At 39.1% G+C, this 24,737-nt stretch overlaps 2 protein-coding genes across 7 annotated transcripts; one reads left to right on the plus strand and one right to left on the minus strand.

Moving 5' to 3' along the window:
* The first annotated feature begins 42 nt into the window (after window positions 1–42).
* Window positions 43–21,593, plus strand: LOC115737891 (protein translocase subunit SECA2, chloroplastic). 5 transcript variants are annotated; one of them, XM_030670495.2, is made up of 38 exons: window positions 43–1,870; window positions 2,574–2,629; window positions 3,468–3,740; window positions 3,835–4,071; window positions 4,620–4,739; window positions 5,438–5,566; window positions 10,096–10,230; window positions 10,334–10,403; window positions 10,502–10,566; window positions 10,637–10,757; window positions 11,338–11,429; window positions 11,670–11,735; window positions 12,008–12,072; window positions 12,143–12,230; window positions 12,389–12,454; window positions 12,543–12,658; window positions 12,995–13,085; window positions 13,484–13,567; window positions 13,654–13,746; window positions 13,840–13,935; window positions 14,028–14,113; window positions 15,010–15,088; window positions 15,181–15,294; window positions 15,499–15,594; window positions 15,703–15,766; window positions 15,903–16,192; window positions 16,814–16,869; window positions 17,713–17,830; window positions 17,935–18,015; window positions 18,267–18,346; window positions 18,894–18,948; window positions 19,032–19,101; window positions 19,183–19,372; window positions 19,459–19,582; window positions 20,270–20,344; window positions 20,429–20,618; window positions 20,847–21,024; window positions 21,108–21,514. In XM_030670495.2, the coding sequence occupies exons 1-36, from the start codon at window positions 43–45 to the stop codon at window positions 20,591–20,593; spliced, it is 5,634 nt and encodes a 1,877-aa protein (XP_030526355.1). In that variant the 3' UTR covers window positions 20,594–20,618; window positions 20,847–21,024; window positions 21,108–21,514. The 5 variants fall into 5 exon arrangements, with proteins under 5 accessions (XP_030526355.1, XP_030526283.1, XP_048131367.1 ...); XM_030670423.2 differs by lacking the exons at window positions 43–1,870; window positions 2,574–2,629; window positions 3,468–3,740; ... (1 more) ...; window positions 4,620–4,739; window positions 5,438–5,566 and adding exons at window positions 9,613–9,986; window positions 21,573–21,593 and having other exon boundaries at window positions 21,108–21,397; XM_048275410.1 differs by lacking the exons at window positions 43–1,870; window positions 2,574–2,629; window positions 3,468–3,740; ... (1 more) ...; window positions 4,620–4,739; window positions 5,438–5,566 and adding an exon at window positions 9,613–9,986.
* On the minus strand, window positions 21,579–24,097 carry LOC115738075 (amino-acid permease BAT1 homolog). Of its 2 annotated transcripts, XR_004015089.2 has the most exons (8): window positions 23,941–24,097; window positions 23,616–23,795; window positions 23,367–23,486; window positions 23,061–23,252; window positions 22,642–22,947; window positions 22,377–22,559; window positions 21,747–22,308; window positions 21,579–21,704 (listed from the first exon to the last, which is right to left on the minus strand). XR_004015089.2 is itself a non-coding variant. In XM_030670654.2 (7 exons), exons 1-7 carry the CDS (start codon window positions 24,001–24,003, stop codon window positions 21,820–21,822), a joined length of 1,533 nt encoding a protein of 510 aa, XP_030526514.1. In that variant the 5' UTR covers window positions 24,004–24,097; the 3' UTR covers window positions 21,579–21,819. The 2 variants fall into 2 exon arrangements, 1 of the variants encoding a protein (XP_030526514.1); XM_030670654.2 differs by having other exon boundaries at window positions 21,579–22,308.
* Window positions 24,098–24,737: the final 640 nt, after the last annotated feature.

Consider the following 24,737-nt stretch of genomic DNA (forward strand, 5'->3'; position numbering starts at 1 on the left):
TGCCCTAATTTTTACAACTGAGCCCGAAGAAGACGTGTCGACATGAAAATGGGTTTTGGGCTTGGTGAATTTCGGCCCAATTTCCCCTTTATTTATTTACTTTTTTTTTTCGCGGGTGACGGAAACACGATTACATACGACGAAGCCATTTTCATCGCTTCAACGACCTCGACGATGGAGTCGCCGGAGTGCCCCGTATGCCTTGCCGCGTACGACGGGGACGACGCGGTCCCCCGCGTGCTCGCGTGCGGCCACAGCGCGTGCGAGACGTGCCTCGCGCGCCTCCCTCGGCCTTTCCCTCAGGCCGTCCGGTGCCCCGCGTGCACTCAGCTCGTCAAGTTCCCGCCTCAGGGCCCCACTTCTCTCCCCAAGAACATCGACCTCCTCCGTCTGTGTAACCCCGAACCTGATCGCGCCGATCGCGATCGATCGCGTCGAGAATCGTTGGCCGATGATCGTCGAGTCAACGGAGAGCTGTTCGTCGGCAAAACGTGGTCCGACCAGTTCTACGCCGCGTGGAAAGAGTGGATACTCCCCTGCGAGGCCGTCTCGGTTGAAGAAGAACGCGGGGGCGATCAACGTGACTTTTGTTACAATTTAGTAGGGAGAATTGGTTATGTTGGTTCTGGTTTGTTGTCCATGCGGTGTCGCGAGAAGCAGGAAATTAGTCTTGTTCCGATGGTGTCGTTGTCGAATGGGAGCGAGGACAGTTCGGGATTTAGGTTCGATTATGTTGCGAGGGTTTTGACTTGTTTGAGTAGTATTGGGGAGGAAGCATTAAATGAATTAGCTTTAATTTTGAGAGCTTCGTTGAGACGACAGTGCAGAGTTTGTCAAGTTTATGGCTTGTGGGGTGATCTTAAGGATGAAGTTCTGTATTTAGTATGTGAGAGTCTCGGTGGACAGGTTTTACGGGTTTTTGGTGAGTTGCCGCAGTTTGATGGTGTCGATGGAAACAATTTGAGTAAGGATTGGGTGTCCAATTTTGCAATTACAGGTATGGAGATATGCGAGGGTGTAATCAGCTTGCACAAAGAAGGGCTTATAGCTGGCTGTTTGGGTCTTTCATGTATGAAGATAGATGAGTTTGGACATGTGTATATTGATTTAAATGAGGTCTTGGTGATGGAAAGGAAAGTCACTGGGGTTGCTCGTAAATATGTTTGTGATGGGGAAAGAATTGATAATCAAGAGTTGCAAAAGATCTTCCACGAGTTGTTGGAGAGTGATGCTCTTTTGAGCCCTGAGGTACTGTTTGAGCTATTGAGGAGACAGGATGCTAAACTAGATGACTCCGGCAACTTGTATTCCGTTGGGTATGGATCAGATGTCTGGACATTGGGCTGTATGCTCATTAGGTGTCTTATGGGTGCTGCATTCCCTGGAGAGACCTGGAACGTGAGAGAAGAAGATGATTTAGATTTTTCAGTTTCGTATATTAATTGGTTGGAAAACATTGGTTCTTTGTTGGAGAAAAAAGTGACCTCACATTTTGTGTCATTGAGGCAGGTGCTCCTTGAATGTTTTAACTTGGATCCACAAACCCGACCACTTATAAGTGACGTGAGAAAATGCATTAGGGAACTGATTATGGGATATCAATGTTGCAATGGGGGTATTGAGGAGGAGGTAGTAAGAGAAGATACTGAGTTTCATTGCTTGATTTTTGGGAAATTATGCCAGATGGCATGGACAAGTTCAGATACGGGGAGAAAAGAGTTGCATGGGAGCGACCAAGCTGGTGGAGCAGATCATCAAATTGGCAAGGTAGGAGTGGATAAAGAGTTAGTTGAGGGTGTCTCTGAGCAAAGTGTTAAGTGCAAAGATATGAGGGGTCATCTTGACTGTATTACTGGTTTCGCCATTGGAGGTATGGGGGACATTAGCCACGCTTGTGTTGCTGAAATCTTTATATTGATTCTTGTTGTTAACTGTGTTCTTCACCAATCTGTTTACTTGATCCATGTTCTGTCTGCATGGTGCCACTGCCCTCTAAAGGCTGTGAATCAATTGGCTTCAAATTTCTTCCTGTACCAAGAAGAATTCTTTTCATTTCCTAGTACCCTTTTTAAGTAAGCAATTTGCCACTTTAGCTTTCTTGTCATGGCATTTTGTTGCTCTCAAGTGTAATGGGCTTTCTTTCTTATGTTGTAGATGCATCATTTCCGCAATAGTAGTGCCTGACGCTAACTTGTGCTTAACTTTTGTATACTTACATCAGAACATGCTTTGATTGAGTGATGTTGACTTAGACATTGAAGGACAGGTTTGCATGGTGACCTGCTCTGGTAACATTCTGCCTGCATAAGAGATACATGAACAGCAAAATTTCTTTTGACTCATTTTTTTTTGCAGTTCTTCAAATGGTTTCTTGGAATGTAAGTTTTTTAGTTGTTGCTTCCAACTACTTATGGCTTTGGAGTGGTGTACAAAGTTGGAATAGTAAGGTTCTGATGCTTAGGTTATTGACCAAGCTTATTGAGCTCAGATGCCTAGGTTATTTAGCAGTCTTACTGAGCTCCAGCTAGTTTGATACTTTAACTGCATTCTAAAGTTTGTTTTTCCTCTTGTAGGAGGATTTCTCTTTAGCTCCTCTTTTGATAAAACGGTCCAAGTGTGGTCTTTGCAGGTATGCATACTAAGCAAAATAGATTACACTGCAATCTATCAACTCACGTCTTTGATTCCCAACGTTCTGCTTTTAGAGTTAAAAGTTTGAATGTATTATCAATAATCGTCTGAGGCTCTTTATACTTGCTAATTTCCATCATATTGTATGTCAAACCTCATGATTATAGACTTCAATTTGATTTTTGAGGCATAACTTGACTCTAAGTGAAAAGCAATTCTGATTACATGGTATAAGCTGATGTTCAGAACAAAATTGTGCGAGTGATTAGTGATTTTTTTTTTAAGATCGATATATCACATAATTTGAGGGCATTGGACCTGTTGAAAGTCTTCAACAGAAGCTTACAGTTACAGTAGCAATTTACCTCTTAAAATAACTTGACAAGTCTTTTTATGTTAGTCAGTCAATCTTTTGAAGGCAAAACTTGGGAGAGGTTAGATGCCATTGAGTGCCTAAGTGTAATTTCTAAGGCTACTTTTGGCTTTTGAGCGAGTTCTTTGGTTTGGGTCAGAGAATTTGAGAGAGCCGTTTTCATGACTATACGGAATGCTTGAAAATATAATGCTACGGTAATACCTTGAATAAGATTATGATCGTCATCAATGTAAAAGCCTGGCATAGTCTGTTGGGATCGATGAATAGATGAACCCAACAGGTTCCATAACTCTCAGGCTCACAAAGAATTTCAGGAAGCCACAGTCGAAAAACATGGTGCCCTGACATTTATACAGGAAGTTAATACAAGCTTCTTTTTTCCTTTTTGTCTTATTCCTCTCATTCTTTATCAATATTTCCCTTTATTTAGTTCCTTTTCCTTTTTTTCATCTTTTTCCAGGATTTCTCTCATATACACTCATTTAGGGGTCATGAACATAAGATCATGGCTGTAATCTATACTGATGGGGAACAACAATTGTGTGTCAGTGCTGATAGTGGAAGTGGCATATTTGTCTGGGAAATACATTCCCCTATGATGGAAGAGCCAGTCAAAAAATGGTATGAGCAAAAGGATTGGCGGTACAGTGGTATACATGCACTGGCCTACTCAAGGAATGGATACCTCTATACTGGAAGTGGAGACAAATTGATAAAAGCATGGTCATTGCAGGTGGGCATTTGTGCTCCTAGCTTCATAGATGCTGCTGTTTGCTTATTCTGTGGGGTATACAAATTTTACAATCTTTGAGTTTCTTTTTTAACAGGACTGCACCCTTTCATGCAGCATGGATGGTCATAAATCTGTAGTTTCCGCATTGGTTGCATTCGATGGAGTCCTTTACAGTGGCAGTTGGGATGGAACTGTCAGATTATGGTGCCTTAGTGATCATTGTCCCCTGGCAGTATTGGGAGAAGACATGCCTGGAAGTATGTCACCAGTCCTGTCTATTACGGGGGAGAGGCATTTTCTGGTCGCAGTTCATGAAAATGGAAATATAAGGGTATTATCATCTTGCAGTCTTTCTTAACCTTTTCGGGGCTATCGTTGGTATTGGGTCTTTGTACATGATAGAGTTTAAAACACTGCTTTCTAATCATAATATGAGTTGATGACTAAATGTTGTCTCAAACCAAAATAAAAGTGAAAATATATAATTCTTGTTACTTGGTGACATTCCCTACTCATTCTCATGCTGAGAACTGTTATTAGGCATCTCGTGGTGCTGTACTGATGAAATTGATGAATTGTAGTCTGTCAGAAGATTTTTTGTTTTCTTTAGTTTCTGGAAAGACAGATAATAAAAGCACTGTTGAGATTTTCTGGAGAAGGGAAAGAGGAATTGTTAAACTTTGTTCTCCACTAACTCACTGGAAAAACTGTTAAGTAGTAGAATCTTGGAAATGGCAGTCTTTTGAATTCTGCAGCTCATAAGGGAGGGGACTCGCTAGATGGCATCTTTTATGTGGAGTACCATTTCTAATGGGATGAAAACTTGCAATGGGATATTCCTATCACTGAAAATTGTTTTTGCTCCTTTCTGTTTTGTAGGTCTGGAAAAATGATGTGTACATAAAATCTGCAAAAGTGCATGATGGCGCTATTTTTGCGGTAAGCTTGGAGGACAAATGGTTGATAACTGGAGGGCGGGACAAAACCATCAATATAAAGGTAAGTAGCAGACATTGACTTCTTGGTGTATATTTTTTTCTCAATCTAATATATATGCGCCAGTTAATTTTCACTTATCATCAATATCATTGAGTTTCTATTGGCCCAATTCCTTTAAAAAGCACAAACTTTAACTCAAGTCCCAATTCTCGCCAGAACTTTTTTTTTTCCTCATAAAAAGCACCAACTTTAGCTCGGGTCATCATTTTTGGGTCGCACTTTTGTTTGTCTCGTAAGAGAACACCAACTTTAGCTGGGGTCCTATTTCTGACTCCAACTTCTTTTTGTCTCATAAAAAAGCACCAATTTTCAATTGGTTTCCAAATTTGGCCCTGTCAAGTTTCCGCCGAGTATATGTGGAATGACACGTCAAATCTTTAACATCATCATTGGACGAAAACTTGATGGGGGCCAGATTTGGAAACCAACTGAAAGTTTGTGCTTTTCTATAAGACAAAAAAAGTTTGGATTAATATTGAGACCTGACCTAAAGTTGGTCCTTTTTTGACAAAACGAAGTTTTGGCTGATTTGGGACACGAGCTGACATTGATGCTTTTTGATGAGACAGAAAAAAGTTTGAGCCTTAATTGTGACCTAAACTAAAGTTGCTGTTTTTTAAGGGAATTGAGCCGTTTTTATTATTCTCTGCTGAGAATATTTTCTTTTTCATGCATCTTATCTACATAACAATTTGCAGGAATTATCAGGTGATGAGCTTCAGGTAGATATTAGACCCGTTGGCTCAATACCTTGTGGATCTGTTATAACGGCTCTCTTAAGCTGGCAGGGAAAAATTTTCGTCGGATGTGCTGATAGGTCTGCAAAGGTACCCCGCCGATTTACCGATTGCTTTTGCCAGGATCATGTCATACTATGGTTCAATTAATTGGGTTGAATATTTTTCTCTGACACCAGTAAAAAGAATTGTGATTTATATGTGTGTGTGTGTGTGTGTGTGTGTGTGTGTGATATCTACATGCGCCATACTTTTTAAGTTAATTTTATGGAGCAAATGCATGCTTTTTATCATTTGGTTGCTCTGTTATGGTTGGCACATATTTCTTTACCATCCTACAAGGTCATGTGTGTTCTGTTCAATCAATGATTGAGCTGGTTGGCAATGCTTGTAAAATCTTTGCATATAAAACTGATTTGAGTTCTTGTCCTAATTTTCCCCATCTCTCTTTTATGTTGTTACATTATCACTGCAATAGGAAGGTGAGCACGTCGCACCTGCTACATAATTTTCCGAGCCATCCACTTGAACCATCCTTTTGCTTTTCCGGATTCAGATATGTCAACTGTATCGTCCTCTATATTATATTCTTCCCAAGCAGCCTGGGAAAATATAGAAATTTCACTGTGTGGGTCTCTATAGTTTTGGCTAGAGCTTCCTTTAGAACGAAAACATTGTCTGCCACCTCAAAAGTTCTGATTAATCTCAGTATATAACTCTCTTTGACTTCTCCAAACATAGTCAAAATCTATCTCAATGCATCATTTTGTTCTTGTGTACTTTATACAATCTCATTTGATTGATTCCCCATAGGATAAAGTGATGATTAGCTGATCTAAGTGATCATGTTCAAATAAGGAGGTTTATTATTCTGGAAGTGTATCTTCTATCTCAATGCATCATTTTGTTCTTGTGTACTTTCTACGGATGACTAGCTGATCTAAGTGATCGTATTCCAATATGCAGGTTTATTATTCCGGAAAGTGATTATCTTAGCCAGTGAGTTATTCTCGGAAGAGATTGTTAATTTTCTGATTACAGGGATAAACCTTTTCATCTAAAGGTGCTTCCCTAGTTTGGTGCTGCGTCTCGACTTTGGAGCAACAAATCCTCCTTGGATATTGAGTTAAACATCTGACTCTATGTATATAATAGACACTGAGGTCCCTAGTAAATACGCTATTTCTGTATGACATGTATATATCACAAATTACCTCAGATGAAGACGATGTCAGAAGTAAATGCTTCATGTCAATACTCTGATAAAGAATATAATGAAAGGCCAGTTTTTTTTACCTTTTTCTTTCAATTCTTACCCGGTTTCGAGCTTCGCTCTTCAGACTAGTCGGCACGGACCACCGACCTCACACCATACAGCCGCAGGTACGCCCTGATGTTAGTTATTTTAATAGGTTTGGTTGGATACTACCAGCTTCTCAGTTTGTATGAGGAAAATATAATGTTGCATGACATGTTTCCCTGATCAGGCACCAATGTTCTCTTTCAGGAATTTTGACGGTCACGGATCATGGATGTTTCTGTGTCTTTGAATCATACTCCTGACCATCTTCCGTTGGTTGCAGAAAGTTTAGCAGCACCATCCAATACACAGAACCGATGTAACAGTGTCATATGACCTCATGTACCATTTACAGGGCGAAGGTTTGTGCGTTTTGTCAAATAGATAACTTACAGGCACAACCAAATGCCTGGTCTTTTGCCCTATGTGGCCCGAGCTCACCGGCTGGAAACTGTCATGCTATATTCTCTGTAGACGAAGTCGGATATTAAAGACCCGATTTGGTATGGCTAATTCGTTCTTTGATTAGGTCTGCTTCGGGGGTTTCTAATCCACACTTGGGAAACCTCTTCCTTTTAAGGTTGTCTGGACTAGTCTGGGCCCCGTGGCATTATTAATGGATTCAAATTCATGGTCTAAATGGAAAGTGCTAATATTGATTTTGTAGAATTTATCATCAGCCAATATTATGACTACTAACTCTTTTGTCAACCTACCAATTGATCATGTCACTTATCAAAACTGAAGTTACTATGGAAACGTGAAACTTTTTTACACGTCAAAGGGAAAATGAATTAGTGATAACGGCATCATCGTTTACTAAAATGTATCAAGTGCATGTGAACGGAAAAGAAGACGAGCGGTTACCGATGATAACAAATTGAAGTTTATGTTATCAAACTTAAAAGCCCCACGTAATTATCTTTAATCAGCAACTTATTTAGGATGTAACGACAGTAATTTGATTTTTTTAAATGACCAATAATTTCGATAAATCGCCGATATCTACTTACATAGTGTACGAAAATTACTGTCTCTTATTTGAGTCTATTTTACTAACTTTTTATTATTATTTCAAAATTACTAAATGCTTCAAGTAGGGAAAGTTATAAAAAAGAAAGTCTTAAATATATTGCAATGGTATTAATTCAGTCCTAAACTTTCTTTTTTGTTGATTGAGTTAAAAACCTTTTGCAATTGTACCAATTCAGTTTATTTGACTAGTTGGAGCTGACGTGGCGCGGCCGACGCTAACGTACCAAATTCTTAATAATATTTCAATTTTTTCGAATTATCGAATTATTTATTAGTTTTAATAATTTTTTTTCTTCTTTTTCCTTTTTCTTTTTTTAGGTTTGGGCTGGCAGCCCTGCCGGTGACCTCCACCGGCCCTCAACTGGTGGCCGGTTGGCCCAAACCCTATAAAAAAGATAGAAAAAATATTCAAAAATTAAAAAATATTGAAATATTATTAAAAAAATTGTAACGTCAGTGCCGACCTTGCCACGTCAACTTTGGCAAGCTTTATGGATTGAATTGACACAATTACAAGAGGTTTAAGACTTAATTATAAAAAAAAAAAGTTAATATTTAGGACTTTTTTTAGTAATCCTCTAGCTGCAAGAACTTATCAATATTTGTTTGCTAAGATAACCATCGAATTAAAGTTACTAGCTCTTATATCAAATTAGCGATAATAATTTGAGTGTTTACCAACTGTTCACGGATTAATTTACTATCTAGTTGTAGCTTTACCAACTCTTCTTTGATTGACCACCCATTATTAGTAATTTTGTACACGAGTTGATAATGTTAACATATTGCTAACTTTAACGACTATATGTTAGGCAATTACAAGAACGTCGGCAATTTAATAAACGTTCCTAGTAAATGTTGGTAAATTATTTAATCAATTGTTTGTTTCCAAACTACCAAAAATATTAATTGTGACTTCAATAAAAGTTGGTGATTTTTTTTTATAAGAGTTAGTAAATTTAGCATCTTGGTAAGTTTAAAAAATAAACATTAGTAAAATAAATGAATAGCATTTCTACCTACTCAAATAAATATCGGTAAAAGAAATCAAACAAGAGTTGATAATTTCCTAAAAAGCATAGTAAAATTCAACATGACAGTAAGCTCCAAAAATAAATCCCTATATATTATTAAAATCACTAGTAATTTCGAAACAATCGAATATGTGTTGGTAACTTGCTCGAATAAAGTTACTAGATACAAAATTAGTCGATACCTTAACTCAACACGTTGGTAAATAACCTAATCAAAGTTGAGAATTTCCTATAAGAGTTGGTAAGCCCAAGGCTTCAATAAATTCAATAAATAAACGTCGATAATTTATAGGAAGAATAAGCAATTTCAAGTCAATACAATGAATTTTAATAGGAGTTGATAATTTTCTATAAAAGTCTATAACCTTAACATATAGGTAAGTTGCGTAAATACAGTTTGTGAAATATTGAAATAGTTTGTTGTAATTTAAAACAATCCAATAACCATTGGTTCTTTTATGAAAGTGTTGGTAACTTATCGATTTGTTATCGAGTAAATAATTTACCAATCATAAATTTGTTATTAATTAGTTTTGGCGATTACCAATGCTTTTCACATTTTACTAGAACTGTATAATATTCCGATATTTGTCATATACGGAACAATAGAATAATATGGATTGACTAGTCAATAAAACATGTTTATCTTGTCGATAATAATTAATATTTGAATATTTTTGCGGAGGATAAAAATATTTTTGGTTGGTTGATTTATAGACCGATCATTTTGAGTTTGGCGAAGGAAACCGATCGAATAGCCGCTCTCTCTCTTGCGGTGGCAGAGAAAATACAAAAGCAGAGGACAAGACAAAGCCGGTGGTGACTGCTGAAGCTCCATGTTGCTTCGCTTTCTTTCACGGACTCTGGGCTGGGATTTTGTTCGCAACTCGGGCGAAGCTGAACTCACCATGAACTAGCTCTCTCTCTCTCTCTCTTCCATCACATGGCAACTGTGCCTGCTCTCATTCAGTTCCACACTGTCAACCCAAAACCACCACCAACTCAACGATACCCGTTTCTTTTCTTGAGACCCACCTCGTCTTTCCCATGTTCGGCATCTCCTTCCTGTTCACTTCCGTCATCGTACAATCTCCGACGGCGGCGCCGTTTGACTCGAGTCTCCGCGGTCGCGTCTGCCAAGGTTTTTGAATTTGTCGCTTGGCGCCTATCTTCTCACTGCACGCCACCTGCTCGATGGTATGCCTGCGCTAAAGGGTCCTCATGCTTTTGTTTTCTTGGTTTCCTGTTAGGAGCATAATGGACGTGTGGCTAGGACGTGGGGGGATTTCGCGAGCTTGAACTACTGGGTTGTGCGGGATTATTATCGACTTGTGGACGCGGTCAATTCTCTCGAGCCACAGATGCAGATGCTTACTGATGATCAGGTTGGTATAATTTCCAATTCCTTTTATTATGCATATGTGCTAAGCTTTTTCAGTCTAGACTGGGTCCTGTATTTTGCAAATGTCCTTGTCGTGTGTTTGATAGTTGGCTACGAAGACATTGGAATTTAGACGAAGGCTGGGGCAGGGCGAAACACTTGCTGATGTTCAAAGTGGTGGGGCCTTTGCTATTCATTTTATTGGTCTTAAGTTTTATGTCTATGTGTTTTCAACCCTTTTGGGGCACTCATTCTGCTGGTTATCTTACTCACAGAGGCATTTGCCGTGGTACGTGAAGCTGCAAAGAGAAAGCTTGGAATGCGCCACTTTGATGTACAGGTTTGTCTTTCGCCCATCTTTTTGGTTCTATCTCTTTGTGCCATCACATTGTTCCAATATGTTATTCCAGATTATCGGTGGCGCTGTGCTTCATGACGGATCTATTGCTGAGATGAAAACAGGGGAAGGAAAAACATTGGTTTCTACTCTAGCGGCATATCTTAATGCTCTGACTGGTGAAGGTGTACATGGTATGTTAATATATAGAAGGATTTGTTGCTATCCAACTGCATGCAGCCAATAAGTCATCATTCTTCAGCAGCAATCTTTGAATAGAAGGAATTTGGTAGCTTCACAGTGCTTTATAATATTTCCTCCAAATTATGTAAGTAATAGTGATAGTTCTTTTGCATCTCTAACTTGCTCAATAACTTAAGGAGCTTATGGTCATAATGTCCCTCAATAGCATATTGAAGGAAGTCATGTTCCTTCCATCTTTTCCTCCAACATAATACTATTCAAAACTGCCATCTTCCATTGACTTATCTTTTGGAACACAAAATATTGTTGAAATTGAATAACTTTGACATATTATTCTCAAGCAGAAAGAAATGTGTTCATGTTTGACACAGTTTATAATGTACATATTTACATATATCAACAATTTGTCATATCACCTAGAAATGCTTATCTGTCCATGCCTCTATCAATACTCAGAGTTTCTCTAATCTTTCTGTTGCTTGCTCAGGAGGAAATTTAACCTTTTTTATACAAGATTAATAGGTCATGTCATTATCAATTTTGTGATTTTATTTTCCTTTTCCTTGACAGTGGTAACGGTGAATGATTATTTAGCTCAACGTGATGCTGAGTGGATGGGGCGTGTTCATAGATTCTTGGGCCTCTCAGTGGGTTTAATTCAGGTTACTCATTAACAAAGCTCTTTGCAAATAGTCATTTGTTATTCTCACAGCGCCAGATACTGTGTTCAAAAATCCAATTAGGAAAGAAAAGGGGCTCAATCAGAATTTGATTTGATTTTGTGTTTAGTTCCGAAAACCTTACCATAGTTTGTGTGGGAAGATGCGAAAAATGCTAGAAAAATGGATACTTCAGTCTTCAACTTGCTCATCTTCTGTCTGTTTATGCACTCGCATGTACAGAAGGGAATGAAATCAGCCGAGAGGAGACGCAACTACCAATGTGATATAACCTACACTAATAATTCTGTTGGTGATCTCTTTCCCCTGGCAGTTTACTTTGAATTTAATTGATCAGCAATCTATTCACTATGACATACAGTAGGGTGTTTTTTCTTTGTCATGCTTCCATTTACGCGCATGTGCACTTGCAAGATGTGTTTTCGAACAGTCGATACCCTTATAGCTCCCTTGGATTGCTAGAGTTATCCGAATATTCTGCTTAAGCAATTTCATAAACTGCCACCACTCTTTTGATGACACTCTTGATTGCTTGTGTTTAATTCAAATAATGTTTTCAGGAACTTGGCTTTGATTATTTGAGGGATAATCTAGCAGGCAATAGCGAGCATCTGGTTATGAGATGGTAAACTCACAATGCTACTTGAAGTACGCACTCCGATCTCAATATTCTGATGTGGTATCGTCTTGTGTAGGCCAAAGCCATTTCACTTTGCTATAGTTGACGAAGTTGATTCCGTTCTTATCGATGAGGGAAGAAATCCTTTGTTAATTAGTGGTGAGGTAATGTCTGCTAAATTTTCATGTGCCCACCTTTGAAGTGTCAAGTAGGAGTTATCTTACAAGTGTGTCCTGTAATTGAGACCAAATGAACCATGAAACAGACTCATATTTGCAATTTGATATTCCAGAAAAATAATCCAGTTTCATGTGTACTTCAGGCTAGTGAAAATGCTGCGCGCTATCCTGTCGCTGCAAAGGTGGCTGACTTGCTCATGCAGGGGGTTGTAAGTTCTTTTCCGTTTCATTTAAAGGCATGAAGAATTTCGTCAGTTATTTGGGGAGACTGATGGATCTCTGAATCATTATTGACAGCACTACAATGTGGAGCTTAAAGATAACTCTGTAGAGTTGACCGAGGAAGGGATAGAGCTTGCGGAGTTGGCTCTTGAAACAAATGACTTATGGGATGAAAAGGATCCCTGGGCTAGGTTAAAAATTTAACTCTTTTGTTTTAACTATGTACTATAAAATAAAAATAAAAATAAAGTCCATGATTATAGTGTCATTTTCTAGTTTAATTAGGAGGGCTTTTCATGTTGCTTTCTCCAATGACTTCTGTGGAACTTTCCTTTAAAAATTTGCTCAAGCTCTATCTAGTTCATCTTCCTTGTTTTCATCAACTCTTATGTCCTTCAATGTAGCTCTTAATTTTATGTGAGTACAGTAAATCCTTCCATATAGAGGTTACATTGTTGCATGTATGGCAGGAGGAAATTTTTTTAGTTATATTTGTCTTCTTTCTTATATCTGCTATGTTCGTATAGATTTGTGATGAATGCTTTAAAGGCCAAAGAATTCTACCGACGGGATGTCCAATACATAGTTAGAAATGGAAAGGCTTTGATTATCAATGAGGTACATGGGTACACTGTTGTATGTCAATGGTTGACCATTGGCTCATCTTTTCCTTCCTTCTTAATTAACGTACTTTCATATTTTTGTTTTTGGCATCATTCACATATCTTTCTGAAAAAAAGTATATTTGTTTGGAGAGCATGTGGTCATTGAAGCACTAATCACTCGTACAAGAAAGTTCAAAAAAAGTCTCCTTTGGTTCAGGATGCTTGTTTAGTGATCCATGAGTCTATCTTTTCGTTTTCTGCTTGTCAAGAAAGTAATAGGAAAAAGTCTATTGCCTGTTTCAATATCTTGTTGCGAGGTTATATGTCATGACATAGATGTGAACAGTATATATGATTTTATTTATCTGGACAGAAGAAGTGGCTATGATGCTATGCTGATCTATATTGCAGCTGACAGGGAGAGTTGAAGAAAAGAGGAGATGGTCAGAAGGCATACACCAGGCAGTAGAAGCGAAAGAAGGCTTGAAGATTCAGGTTCATCTTTGTCGGTTCTCTCATATTTCGATGTTGATGGCATTCATGTTCATTTATGAAATTAATTGTGATTCAACAAATGGTAGGCTGATTCAGTTGTTGTGGCACAAATCACATACCAATCATTGTTTAAGCTCTATCCTAAGCTTTCTGGAATGACTGGGACTGCAAAAACTGAAGTATGGATGCCCAATTTTTTAACCTCTCTAGCATTTCCTGCTTTTGTTTAACTTGCTTATAATACTCACTACTCATATCAAATGTCACTGCAGGAGAAAGAATTTCTGAAAATGTTCCACATACCAGTCGTTGAAGTACCGACAAATCTACCAAATATCCGCAAAGATTTACCCATCCAAGCTTTTGCTGTGGGAGAACATCTGTGATCTACGTTTTTAATCATTGTCTTATATTCTGCAATCATAACTCTTTCTGCTTATGCCTTTGGTTCTACTTATAGACTGCTCGTGGAAAGTGGCAATTTGTTCGTGAAGAAGTTGAGTACATGTTTAGACATGGACGCCCTGTTTTGGTGGGCACGACCAGGTGAACAGCTTCAGTTTTTCTCCTTAGTGGACAGAAATCTGACCACCAAATCTGTTTTCAGAGTCTTTTCTATGAAGAGAAGGCCTATCACTTATGGGGCAGCTCATAACAATATCACCGTCCCAACCACATTCCCATGATTTTGCTTAGTATCCTCATTTGTAGGTCTCAAAGAAGAGGGCCCTAATGTGTGAAGTCAAGAACTTGGTGAGGAGCACCCTGATTAGGGAAAAATGTAAAGACACTGATGATGGGCCCCATCAAAGAATATTTGGGGAACACATGGTTTAAAAACTTTAGGTCTAACCTAGACAATAACTGAATTGCAGGCAGCACACACATATAGACACAGACATGTAGAGAGAGTAGGTTCATGTTCCGTATGAGTTGTGTTCTTGGATAGAATGACAGTTGCTTGCATCATGGGATAATCAATGGAGTAGAATAGAACTAGAATATTCACCTCATGGCAGTTGTTCAGAGTGTTTATTGGGGGAATATTGTGATAGAACTGACGCATTGAACATCGAGTGGTGCTTCAGATATAGATTTTTTTGCTGGCTATACCTTCCTGAAACTGGACATTATGTACACTAACAAGCCTATTGTGAAGCCAAGTGGGTTGGGCTCTAAGGGTATTCTGTGGGACAATTGAGGGTTCTTTTAAATTTTTTGAAGAGCGTGGATGGGCCTTTGCTTATCTCACTAATTGCATGTCCATAGCTGGTCCTCATGTAAGTTCCTTAAGGTACTGAATCTTGATGTCAAAACATAAATCGCACGCATTATTTTATTTAGATGCTCATGTAATTTGCAGGTATTTTTTCATTATAGCTTTATGAATGAATGTCCAGAATTTAAAACCATTCAATGACAGCAATATCTTCTTAACGCAGTGTTAAGAACTCCGAGCATTTGTCTGATCTGCTGAAGGACTGGAAGATTCCTCACAATGTCTTGAATGCCCGACCTAAGGTCAATTCAAATACGTTCTTCCAAGTGTTAGCAAGCCCTCCTCTTGTAGAGTATCCGTATTTTATGTTCAACTTTATGTTTTGTTTCATCAGTATGCTGCAAGGGAGGCGGAGATCGTTGCTCAAGCTGGGAGAAAGAATGCTGTTACAATTTCTACAAATATGGCTGGGAGGGGCACGGACATAATCCTTGGAGGAAATCCAAAAGTATGTGATGCTTTAACAATTAGTTTTAGTTTTAGTTTTAGTTTTGCGTGACTTGTCCTAGCAAAGTCTGAATCTTATCTCATCTCTAAATGACATTTGATCTATTTCTCTGGCATCTGCATGTGTCATAGCATTGTTTCTTCTGATCTTCTTGGGTCAGTACTAAAGGTAGTATCCACTTTTCTCTTGGCTGAGAAATTCAAGATGTTAGCAAAAGAAATCGTAGAAGACAGTTTACTCTCATTTCTCACCCAAGAAGTATCAGAATTGGAGGCTGATGGAGATATGCTTCCAGGAAAGGTACGAACTTTAAGTAGATACGGAAAATGGATTGATTTGACTAGCGGTTATAAATTCAATATAGCCAGTTGGACATTATTTGTGGTTTCAATTGATTTTATTTTGTAGGTTCTTTCAAAAATAAAGGTGGGACCATCGTCGTTAGCCCTGCTAGCAAAGACAGCATTAATGGGTTTGTGACCCTTCTCTGATAGTTGTCATTAGTGCCATTTTCATTGTCACATATATGATACATTAGTATGCGAAACGAGCACTTGCTTAAACGTATATATTGCTAACATGTGTAAGCTTCAAATGTAAATAACCAGCCAAATATGTTCGCAAGAGTGAGGGCAAATACTGGACGTTAAAGGAGGCCAGATCCATTATCTCAGAATCAGTCGAAATAAGTCAATCAACTGATATAAAGGAATTACAGAGGCTTGTCAATGAGCAGGCTGAGATGTACCCACTGGGTCCTACGATAGCAATAGCTTATCTGGAAGTTTTAAAGGATTGTGAAGTACACTGTTTCAATGAAGGAGCTGAAGTTAAAAGGCTTGGGGGGCTTCATGTAATTGGAACATCCTTGCACGAGTCTCGCAGAATAGACAATCAGGCAAGTTTCGATCTTACAAATATCTCCTGGAATGTGCTATCTGATGCTCAATGATCTACCAAAATAAGTTGTCACCCAGTTTAGACACATTCCATGCTCAATGACAAGTCATATCTGCTTGATACGTGCTTCTCTAGCTTAAAAACTCTTGTGCTCCCATTGTTATTTGGGGCGCACGATGTTTTGTATGGTCGACATGTTCTGGTATCTTTCGACTCTTACTCTTTAGCAATTAATTAATTAGTGGATAAGTTGAGTGCCTTCCTTTTTTTGCAATGTCTATTGACTATTTTCTGAGTGTAGCCTTATTTCTCGTTTAGATTCCTCAGGTTTTTTCTTTTTGATTACTATGTTTTGATTTGAATTAGAAGAACAAACAGAATCTCTAACTTTTAGGGGTTCCCTGTTCATCAATCATTCTTAAGGTCTGCGTGCTTTCTTCTATTTTTATGCGTTGCCACAGTTATTTACACTTTTTATCATATGGATTTCAGATTATTATTTGTTGAATTGTATGCATTGTCTGTCTTTTCTATTGTTCTATTGGTCACTGAAAATTCCGATCTTAATATGTTTCATGTCCATTTCCTATGTTGATTCGTCCCTCTTTTGCTGGTGTAGCTTCGTGGCAGAGCAGGAAGGCAGGGCGATCCTGGATCAACACGATTTATGGTCAGGTAGATTGCTGCATGATTATATGTGACCCAGCCATAAGCTTAGATTATGTGAATTTATCCAAGGGAGAAATTTTTGTTTTGTTAATTGTTTGTGAATAAGGATCTTGGGGACCTTTTCTTAGTCATGACGTCATTTTTTGTGTCAGCATCTGAGAACTTTTAGCTTGAAGGCCTCTCTTGTAGTTTTTTCAGGAATACTGATGGCACTTTTATGTCTCGTCCAATAAATCGATGACATTTCATTCCTAGTATGTTCTTGGTCAAGAAAAATGAAAACTATGAAATGCATTTGAATATCATAAATGTCTATTATCAGGTGATTCTTTGAGTTTCTTCCATCGTGTTTCTAGATTAATCAATTTTCTCCTTTGGGATAAGGGTCAGCAGGTCCATAATGACACACGGGATGTTTTAATTCTTGAAGTTGTCCCTAGAAAGAAAAATTGCATTGGGCCAACGTGACAGGGAGTTACATCAGCTTCTGGACGTGCTGAGAAAATCTTCCACTTTCTTATGTTTTATCGACATTAAATTGCTATATGTCAATCAGATAAAAAGCCATTATACAAGATGGCAAAGTAACAAAAGAAAATATGTGCTGGCTGCAAATATTCTAAAATATCTTCTTTAGTTAAAAATCTGATTCCGTGCTCATAATTAGTTGTTAACTCAAAAATGCCAGATTATGTATGTACGTTTGTGTTGCTGTTCATTCTCTGAATTGAAATCATGTTTTCGGATTTACCTCAAATTTGGATTGAGGAAATTTGCTGCTATGGGTCACATTGAATTTACTAAATCAGAATTTGACTTAAAGCCATCTGGTGCTCCTTTTTGGAACAGCTTGCAGGATGAGATGTTTCAAAAGTTCAATTTTGACACAGAGTGGGCTGTTAGACTAATATCAAAAATTACAAACGATGAGGACATGCCCATTGAAGGTGATGCAATTGTAAAACAGGTCCTGCACTGTGATTTCCTTCGTAAATTTCTTTATCCACTGTGAAGTACTTTTCCGTTTTCCCTCATTTTCTCCATTTTTTGACTTGAAGTATTTGCTTTTAGCTCTTGGCACTGCAAATAAATGCAGAGAAGTACTTCTTCGGCATAAGAAAGAGCCTGGTCGAATTTGATGAAGTATTAGAGGTGAGTGTCATACATAGACTGCTTGACCGGGCCTTGTTAAGATTTGGTCCAGCATACTGCAATCTTCTTTGTGCCTCTGAACTGCACATGCCGCACAAAATCTGCAGCTTTTTTAGACAACTCTGTTGAAGTTCTTATCAACATTTGACAATTTTATAGTTCCAGGACATGTCCTTTTCCACTAAAAGAATAAGTTTATACTATCAATAAGAAACAAGAAATCCCTAATATGGTTTGAATTTTTCTTTTAGGTGCAAAGAAAGCACGTGTATGATCTTCGGCAACTGATGCTAATGGGTGATAGCGAAAGTTGCTCCCAGCACATATACCAGTCAGTGCCTCTACCTTTCAGTAATGTTACTCATGTGCTGCGATAAATTCCTCCATTGATATCTGTGGATGAAATGGCATCCTTATGTTCTGTGGGCACTTTACATTTGTTGCTTTTGCAGGCATTTATTCTGATTACATCATTTTTTTTTTCACACAAAGCTGTTTCAAGGATCCTTATGCATCATAGCTGTGTACATATGGATGTGTTAACGTGCAATATGTGGAGACATTTTTCGTACTGATATGAATGTCGCACAAAAAATATTTGTTTGCCTTACGGTAGTTGACTAGTTGTTTCTCTAGTTGAAGCAGAACTTACAGTACTCTTTAGCGGATAAAACATGTCTGGCTTTCATGATGTGGTTCTTATGTTTAACAATAGGCATGAAGTCATAGGCACATAGGTTCAGAGACAGACCGATTAAGCAGTATTGATCCACAAAACTACAGCTTCATGCATATCTCATCATGACCAAGACAAGGATACTAATTTTAGCTCTATATGACTACACTCCTAGTAGCGTCTGAAAAGATGTTTCTTGCAGGTACATGCAAGCGGTAATTGATGAAATAGTAATAGCAAATGTTAATCCAGCAAAGGTATTTGCAGTTTATAATAGAATTTTGCTATTACATTGGCCATTTTTGTCTCTTTCATGATTTTATTCGTTTTCTTTTGAAAGCATCCAAGCACCTGGAGCTTGAATAAGCTGTTGGAAGAGTTATTTTCCATTTCTGGGAAGTTATTGGATGGTGAGGGGCTTGCCGATGATTCTCCATTTCAATTTGCCCTGGCCTACTTCTGTCATAGTCTATTGATAGTTAAACTTGCAGGCTCATTTTCAGGACTCAGTGAGGAGGCTTTACTAAACTCACTTACTCATATTGATGACATAAACTCTGTAGACATTAACAATTTTAACCTTCCAAACTTGCCAAAACCTCCAAATACTTTTAGAGGAATTCGCATGAAGAACACTTCATTGAAACGTTGGCTTGTCATATGCTCTGATGATATGGCCAAGTGAGTATAACTTTGTATCAACTCTGTTGAGTAGATTGCTATGTTATGGTAATTAAAATATACAATTAATGCTCTATGTAATGCAGGAATGGGAGGTATCGGTCTGCCATTAGTTTACTTAGGAAGTACCTTGGAGATCTCTTGATCGCTTCATACTTGGATGCCGTCCAAGAATCAGGATATGATTATGCTTATGTGAGGGAAATTGAGGTAAAATTTTCTTAGCACTGAGAATACATACTTGGATGCCGTCCAAGAATCAGGATATGATTATGCTTATGTGAGGGAAATTGAGGTAAAATTTTCTTAGCACTGAGAATACTTGGTCCATAGATTACTTCTCAAAGATCTTGACAAGTGTGTCTAGTTAGCAGAGTAAAAAATGAATTTGAAAATCCACTTTGAAACTTTCTTTTTCAAGAAAAGGTGTTTGGATTGATTTTTGAAACACTTAATAAATTGTGGAAACTGTTCGAGTAAGGAAAAGAACGAAAAACATGAGGTTTCTGTGATTAAAGATGCAAAGTCAGTAAATCCAATGACTTGTAAATGATGAGATGACCGGAACTTAGCTGGCCGAATATAGGTGACAGATGATCTCTGGTTTGATTCAAGTTTATCATGGTGGTGCATTGTTTTAGTTGCTAATTGCCGTAAGGGAAAACACAAAGTATTCATCTTCTTTCCACAGGCATATAGCGTGGATGGATTACACAAAATTAATCAACAAATTGCTTGATTTGTCATTTTCTTTTTTCTAAAACTAAATCCCGGATAGTTAAGGTTTTAATTTTAACTTGTTAGCGGGGTAAACTAATGGCGAATTACCTCGGTTCATAATTGATTTTGTTTGTTGCTAAATGCATTTGAACACATGTAAATGATACGTAAAAACAGAGAGCAGTTCTTGTGAAGACCCTAGATTGCTTCTGGAGGGACCATCTTGTGAACATGAACCGGCTCAGTTCTGCGGTACTTCAGTTTCTTCTCCCGACTTCTTCTCTTTGGCTTTTGACCGACCGCCTGACTTATATCAGTATATGTGCATCTTGTCAGGTAAACGTACGAAGTTTCGGGCACAGGAATCCTCTCGAAGAATACAAAATTGATGGTTGCAGGTTCTTCATCTCAATGCTCAGTGCCACAAGAAGGCTTACAGTCGAATCACTGACTCGTTACTGGTCATCACCATTGGAGACAGAGGAAATATACTTGACATAACACCCAAAGAAATTACTGTTCAAAGGTACCTTTCTTGTCTGTTGCCTACAGTCTGTTTCATTTTCATCCAGAGTATAGCACTGTGTGTGTACTGTCAAATATTATTCCCTTCGATGATCTTTGACAGGGTTGATAACTTCTGTCATTTATCTTCTTTATTTATTTTCTTGTGTCTAAGTTTGCCATCTCAATTATGCTCAGCTAACTGGATTGGAATCTTAAGTTGTCGAACATAAAGGCTTTTGGTTTTCAGGAATATTTACTCCAAATCAACGACCAATTGCTGTTCTGGAGATGTTGCTCTTGGATGGTGTTAGTATGTTTTTTAAGCAACACCGTCGGTGCCCGCAAACTTTCTGGTTTTCGAAGTGAATGACATCCAGCCTACTCTTGTTCTATACATGTGCTCAAGGAACTAGCAGCATATCTGGGTATAGAAAGTTGAAATTTACTCTTTAACAATAATAACTTAAGTTTTTGCAATTTTGTTAAGATATCTATTCGCTGCTGGCAGGACTGACATCGGAGTATGATGGCTTGCAGTATGGTGTTTGCTCGAGTTTCGATCGGATGTTCGAGATATGGGTGTGCACAGACAATTCTTCTGAAGAGTATATAGCAGCTTAGGGCACAGATATTGTTTGTTCAGTACACATACAATTCAAAAACGCATACTAAAAATTTATCTATTGGATCACCTTGATTAAGTGACTGAAATAGGAATGCCCATCTCCCTTTTTTGGGGGTCTGGGACATTGGGTTCGACTGTATTGTAACGAAACCCTGTTGTACTCGAGACAGAGAGTACAAATTTGCAATAGCTTTTGTATATTCGTGTAATGTACTTGGGGATGTTGAGAACATGACAATGCTATTGTCATCATTTCAATTCAATTGAAGATTATTTAAGTTATGTACTAAGTTGTAAGTATGCTATTATGCTTGAGAGTTTCCCATATTTTGAGGACATTTACGACAGGAGAGAGAGAGAGAGATATGACGATAATGGAATCAGGAGAAGTGCAATGAGTACCACGGGATTCAACTGAGTTATAAATGTCTGATGTTTGCTTTTGATGCCTTCTTAAACAGCTTGCAGAGGTTATTCTTTTTCGGGGAAGAACTGACAAAAGTGAAGTTCAGATTGAGGCATCACCCAATGGAAGAGCAGTTTTCCCTCCCCATATTTTGTTCTCTCTGTGTTGCAACGGAAATCCTTCACGGTTTCACCCTCCATTTTGTACCTCAATGTTCCTTACCGGCCCCTTGAACCATTTCCTAGCATCCAACAACCACCAAAGCATTACTAGTGTCAAGAGGATACCTAACGCGATGGGCGCGTAGTTGAAAGTTTTCCACCGGATTGGGTACGAAGTTGGGAGTAGAAAGGCTGAACAAGTATAGCATATCCACAGGAAAGCCACTAAGCAGATCGGCCTGCTTGCGCTGCCCAAATAGAATGGTCCTGGCTTGAAATCCTCCTCGGCCATCACGAGCCTTGCAAAAATCGGAACTGCGTATCCTCCCACCCAACCGATGGTACTGATGGAAATGATGGCTGTGAAAACCACGTCCAATTTCAGTATGGGAAGGCCTAGAAGTATGCCAATCGATGCACAGAGCCATACGGCATTGGATGGGACTTTGTACTTTGGATGGATTCTTCTCCAGATTGGTGAGAATGGGATACCATTGTCTCTGGAGAGTGCGTAAACCTGCAAGGAGAAGGCCAAAGCTTGTCAATCTAGCTCAAATGCGAAGAGCAAGAGAGCGAGAGACTCACTACTCTAGCAGCACTTGCAGTAACTGCAAGTCCACAAAAGAAGAAGGATCCCCAGATGATACAGAGAAATATGACAGCTCCGGTTGAGCTGTGATACCTCCCGTGGAACGCATCGTAAATGATCTGCGCAGGAACAAGCGCTCCTGCCGTCTCATTGTTTGGATCATATAAGTAGTTTGGATCCTGCATTAGAATCATTCCCATGTCAAAATTCCCTTTCCCATAGTGTGAGAATTTCATAAGTTGGGGGGGATCCCGTATTTACCTTGATGCTGAAGGTGAGAGCAAGATTATAAGCCCATCCGAAGACCGTGATGATGCCGATGCTAGAAAGAATAGCAGTAGGGCCAGTTCTATCAGCTCCTTTGGTTTCCTCAGTGAGATGGGCAGCCGTGTCATAGCCATATAGACAGTAGTTGCTGAGAAGCACAGATAAAATCACTGCATACGGTTTGCTGCTCACGCCGGTCGATTCCGGCGACATTTCAAAGTGAGTGAAGACATAGGAAGCTGATTGCGTCGGGCTCGCTACCAGAGGAAGCCCTATAATCACTACCAGACCACCCAAAACCTGCAAAAGTTTGTGACAACATATAGCACTGCGAATGGCCTTTCATTTCAAAAACCATCAGTTCCTAGTTTTCTATTCATATAGAAAAATTGTAAGGACAGAGGAATTCTTGCCTGCCACCATATTGAAATGATGCCCAGATTTGCAACAACTTTGAGTGCAAAAGTGTTGAGAACAGCCCATACTAGGGTGAGGCCAATGTACATGCACAGGAATACACTTCTAGAAGCGAAGTAGCCTCCTCCTGTGTTCGTTCCGGTCGACAACAGAATAATAATCTGTAGTGCCTGTGCTCCTGAATATGCCTAGCAAAATCAAAAGGCCATCCTTTCATGAAAACACACTTTAATGGATTGTACTAACGCGAAGTGTTATACCGTGCAAGAACAAAGGTATGAGAAAAGTCGTCGCAAAAATACCTGAGCGCCTATCCCCGAAACCAGACCGATGGTTTCGAGCCATGCGCAGCACCACGATGCAAATGGTCCCCACCTCGGTCCGGCCAAATGGGCCGCCCAGAAATAAAGTGAACCAGTGGTCTGTAAATATCAACCAAGCATAGTTCACTACTATTCCTGATTGAATGAGTTTGCTTTGCAAAGTGATGTTCATTAGCATCTGATAATTTCTATGAGAAAAGTGCAAGGCCAAAAGAGAATTGAACATACAGGGAAGGAGGAGCAGATCTCAGCCATGGCAAGCCCCACAAACCAAGTGAAGAACGTGACGACGACCCAACCCCATATTAAGCTCGCCGGCCCTGCATATAGCAGGCTCACCCCGTACAGCGGCGTACCCGTGAACACCGCCATGCTCGAGAACGTCAGTGCGAGTGTCTTGAACATTGACTGCAACCATAAAGAAAATCCATTAGCATGTACTGGCGTGGTTCATTACCTTTACATGTATCTCGCATCTTATGAAGGTGAAGCTGGACTAATGGAAATGAACATTCAAAGAAGAAAAAGGAGGGGATGTATTGATGCATCGAACCATCTCCCTTCTGAGTTCTTGCTTGTATCCGAGCTCGTTGAGACGCTTTTCACCTGAATCCATCTCGGAGGACGAAGGTAGAGCTCTTCCCCCCCACACTAGGTGCTGGCAATATGAACTCAGAAGCTTGAGCTTAGTTTCTGGGCACTATCAGAACTCCATCCGCATTTGGAAAGATGTATTTATATTGCGTACGCACTCATTTCTACGGATGGTGCAACGGACAAAATCGGTAAACGTTCAGCTCGTGAATTTAGCATGGAGATCTCATTGAGTTTGAATGCGACTGACTTGATTTAGCAGGAACGAGTTTAGATCGAATATGTCCAAGTCTTTCTTTTTCTTTTTTTTTAAAGGTTTTGACGAAGAAAGACGGGCGATCGGTTGTTATGAATCGGTCTTCAAACGTGACGAACGAATGGTACGATCAGGCCAAATGAAAAGTAAATGTTGATGTCGACGATAGGCAGTAGCTTGGACAAGTGGGTCAATTCTTCAACAGATCACAACTTTGACCTCCCAAACTCCGTGACTTTTCAAGCATGTGAGTCGACGAAAGTGAAGCCTTAATAGAATAGCGTGCTCTCTCCGGGACGACTGGTGCGGGTTGGTCAATGGTGCAGTAATTTTTAGGACAAAGTTTGACTTTCTTGTCCCGAGGCAACCTTTAGCTTTTGTCTTGTCTGTACTTTGGGATTGCCGTCGAAGGGATGGTCCGCAAAAACGACAACCCGCATTTTTTAAGTCTTCAACATCTTTGAATAGTCCAACTTCTTAGGATAAAAAAAAATAAAAAG

Source organism: Rhodamnia argentea, chromosome 2 (genome assembly GCF_020921035.1).
Source record: "Rhodamnia argentea isolate NSW1041297 chromosome 2, ASM2092103v1, whole genome shotgun sequence".
NCBI lineage: Eukaryota > Viridiplantae > Streptophyta > Magnoliopsida > Myrtales > Myrtaceae > Rhodamnia > Rhodamnia argentea.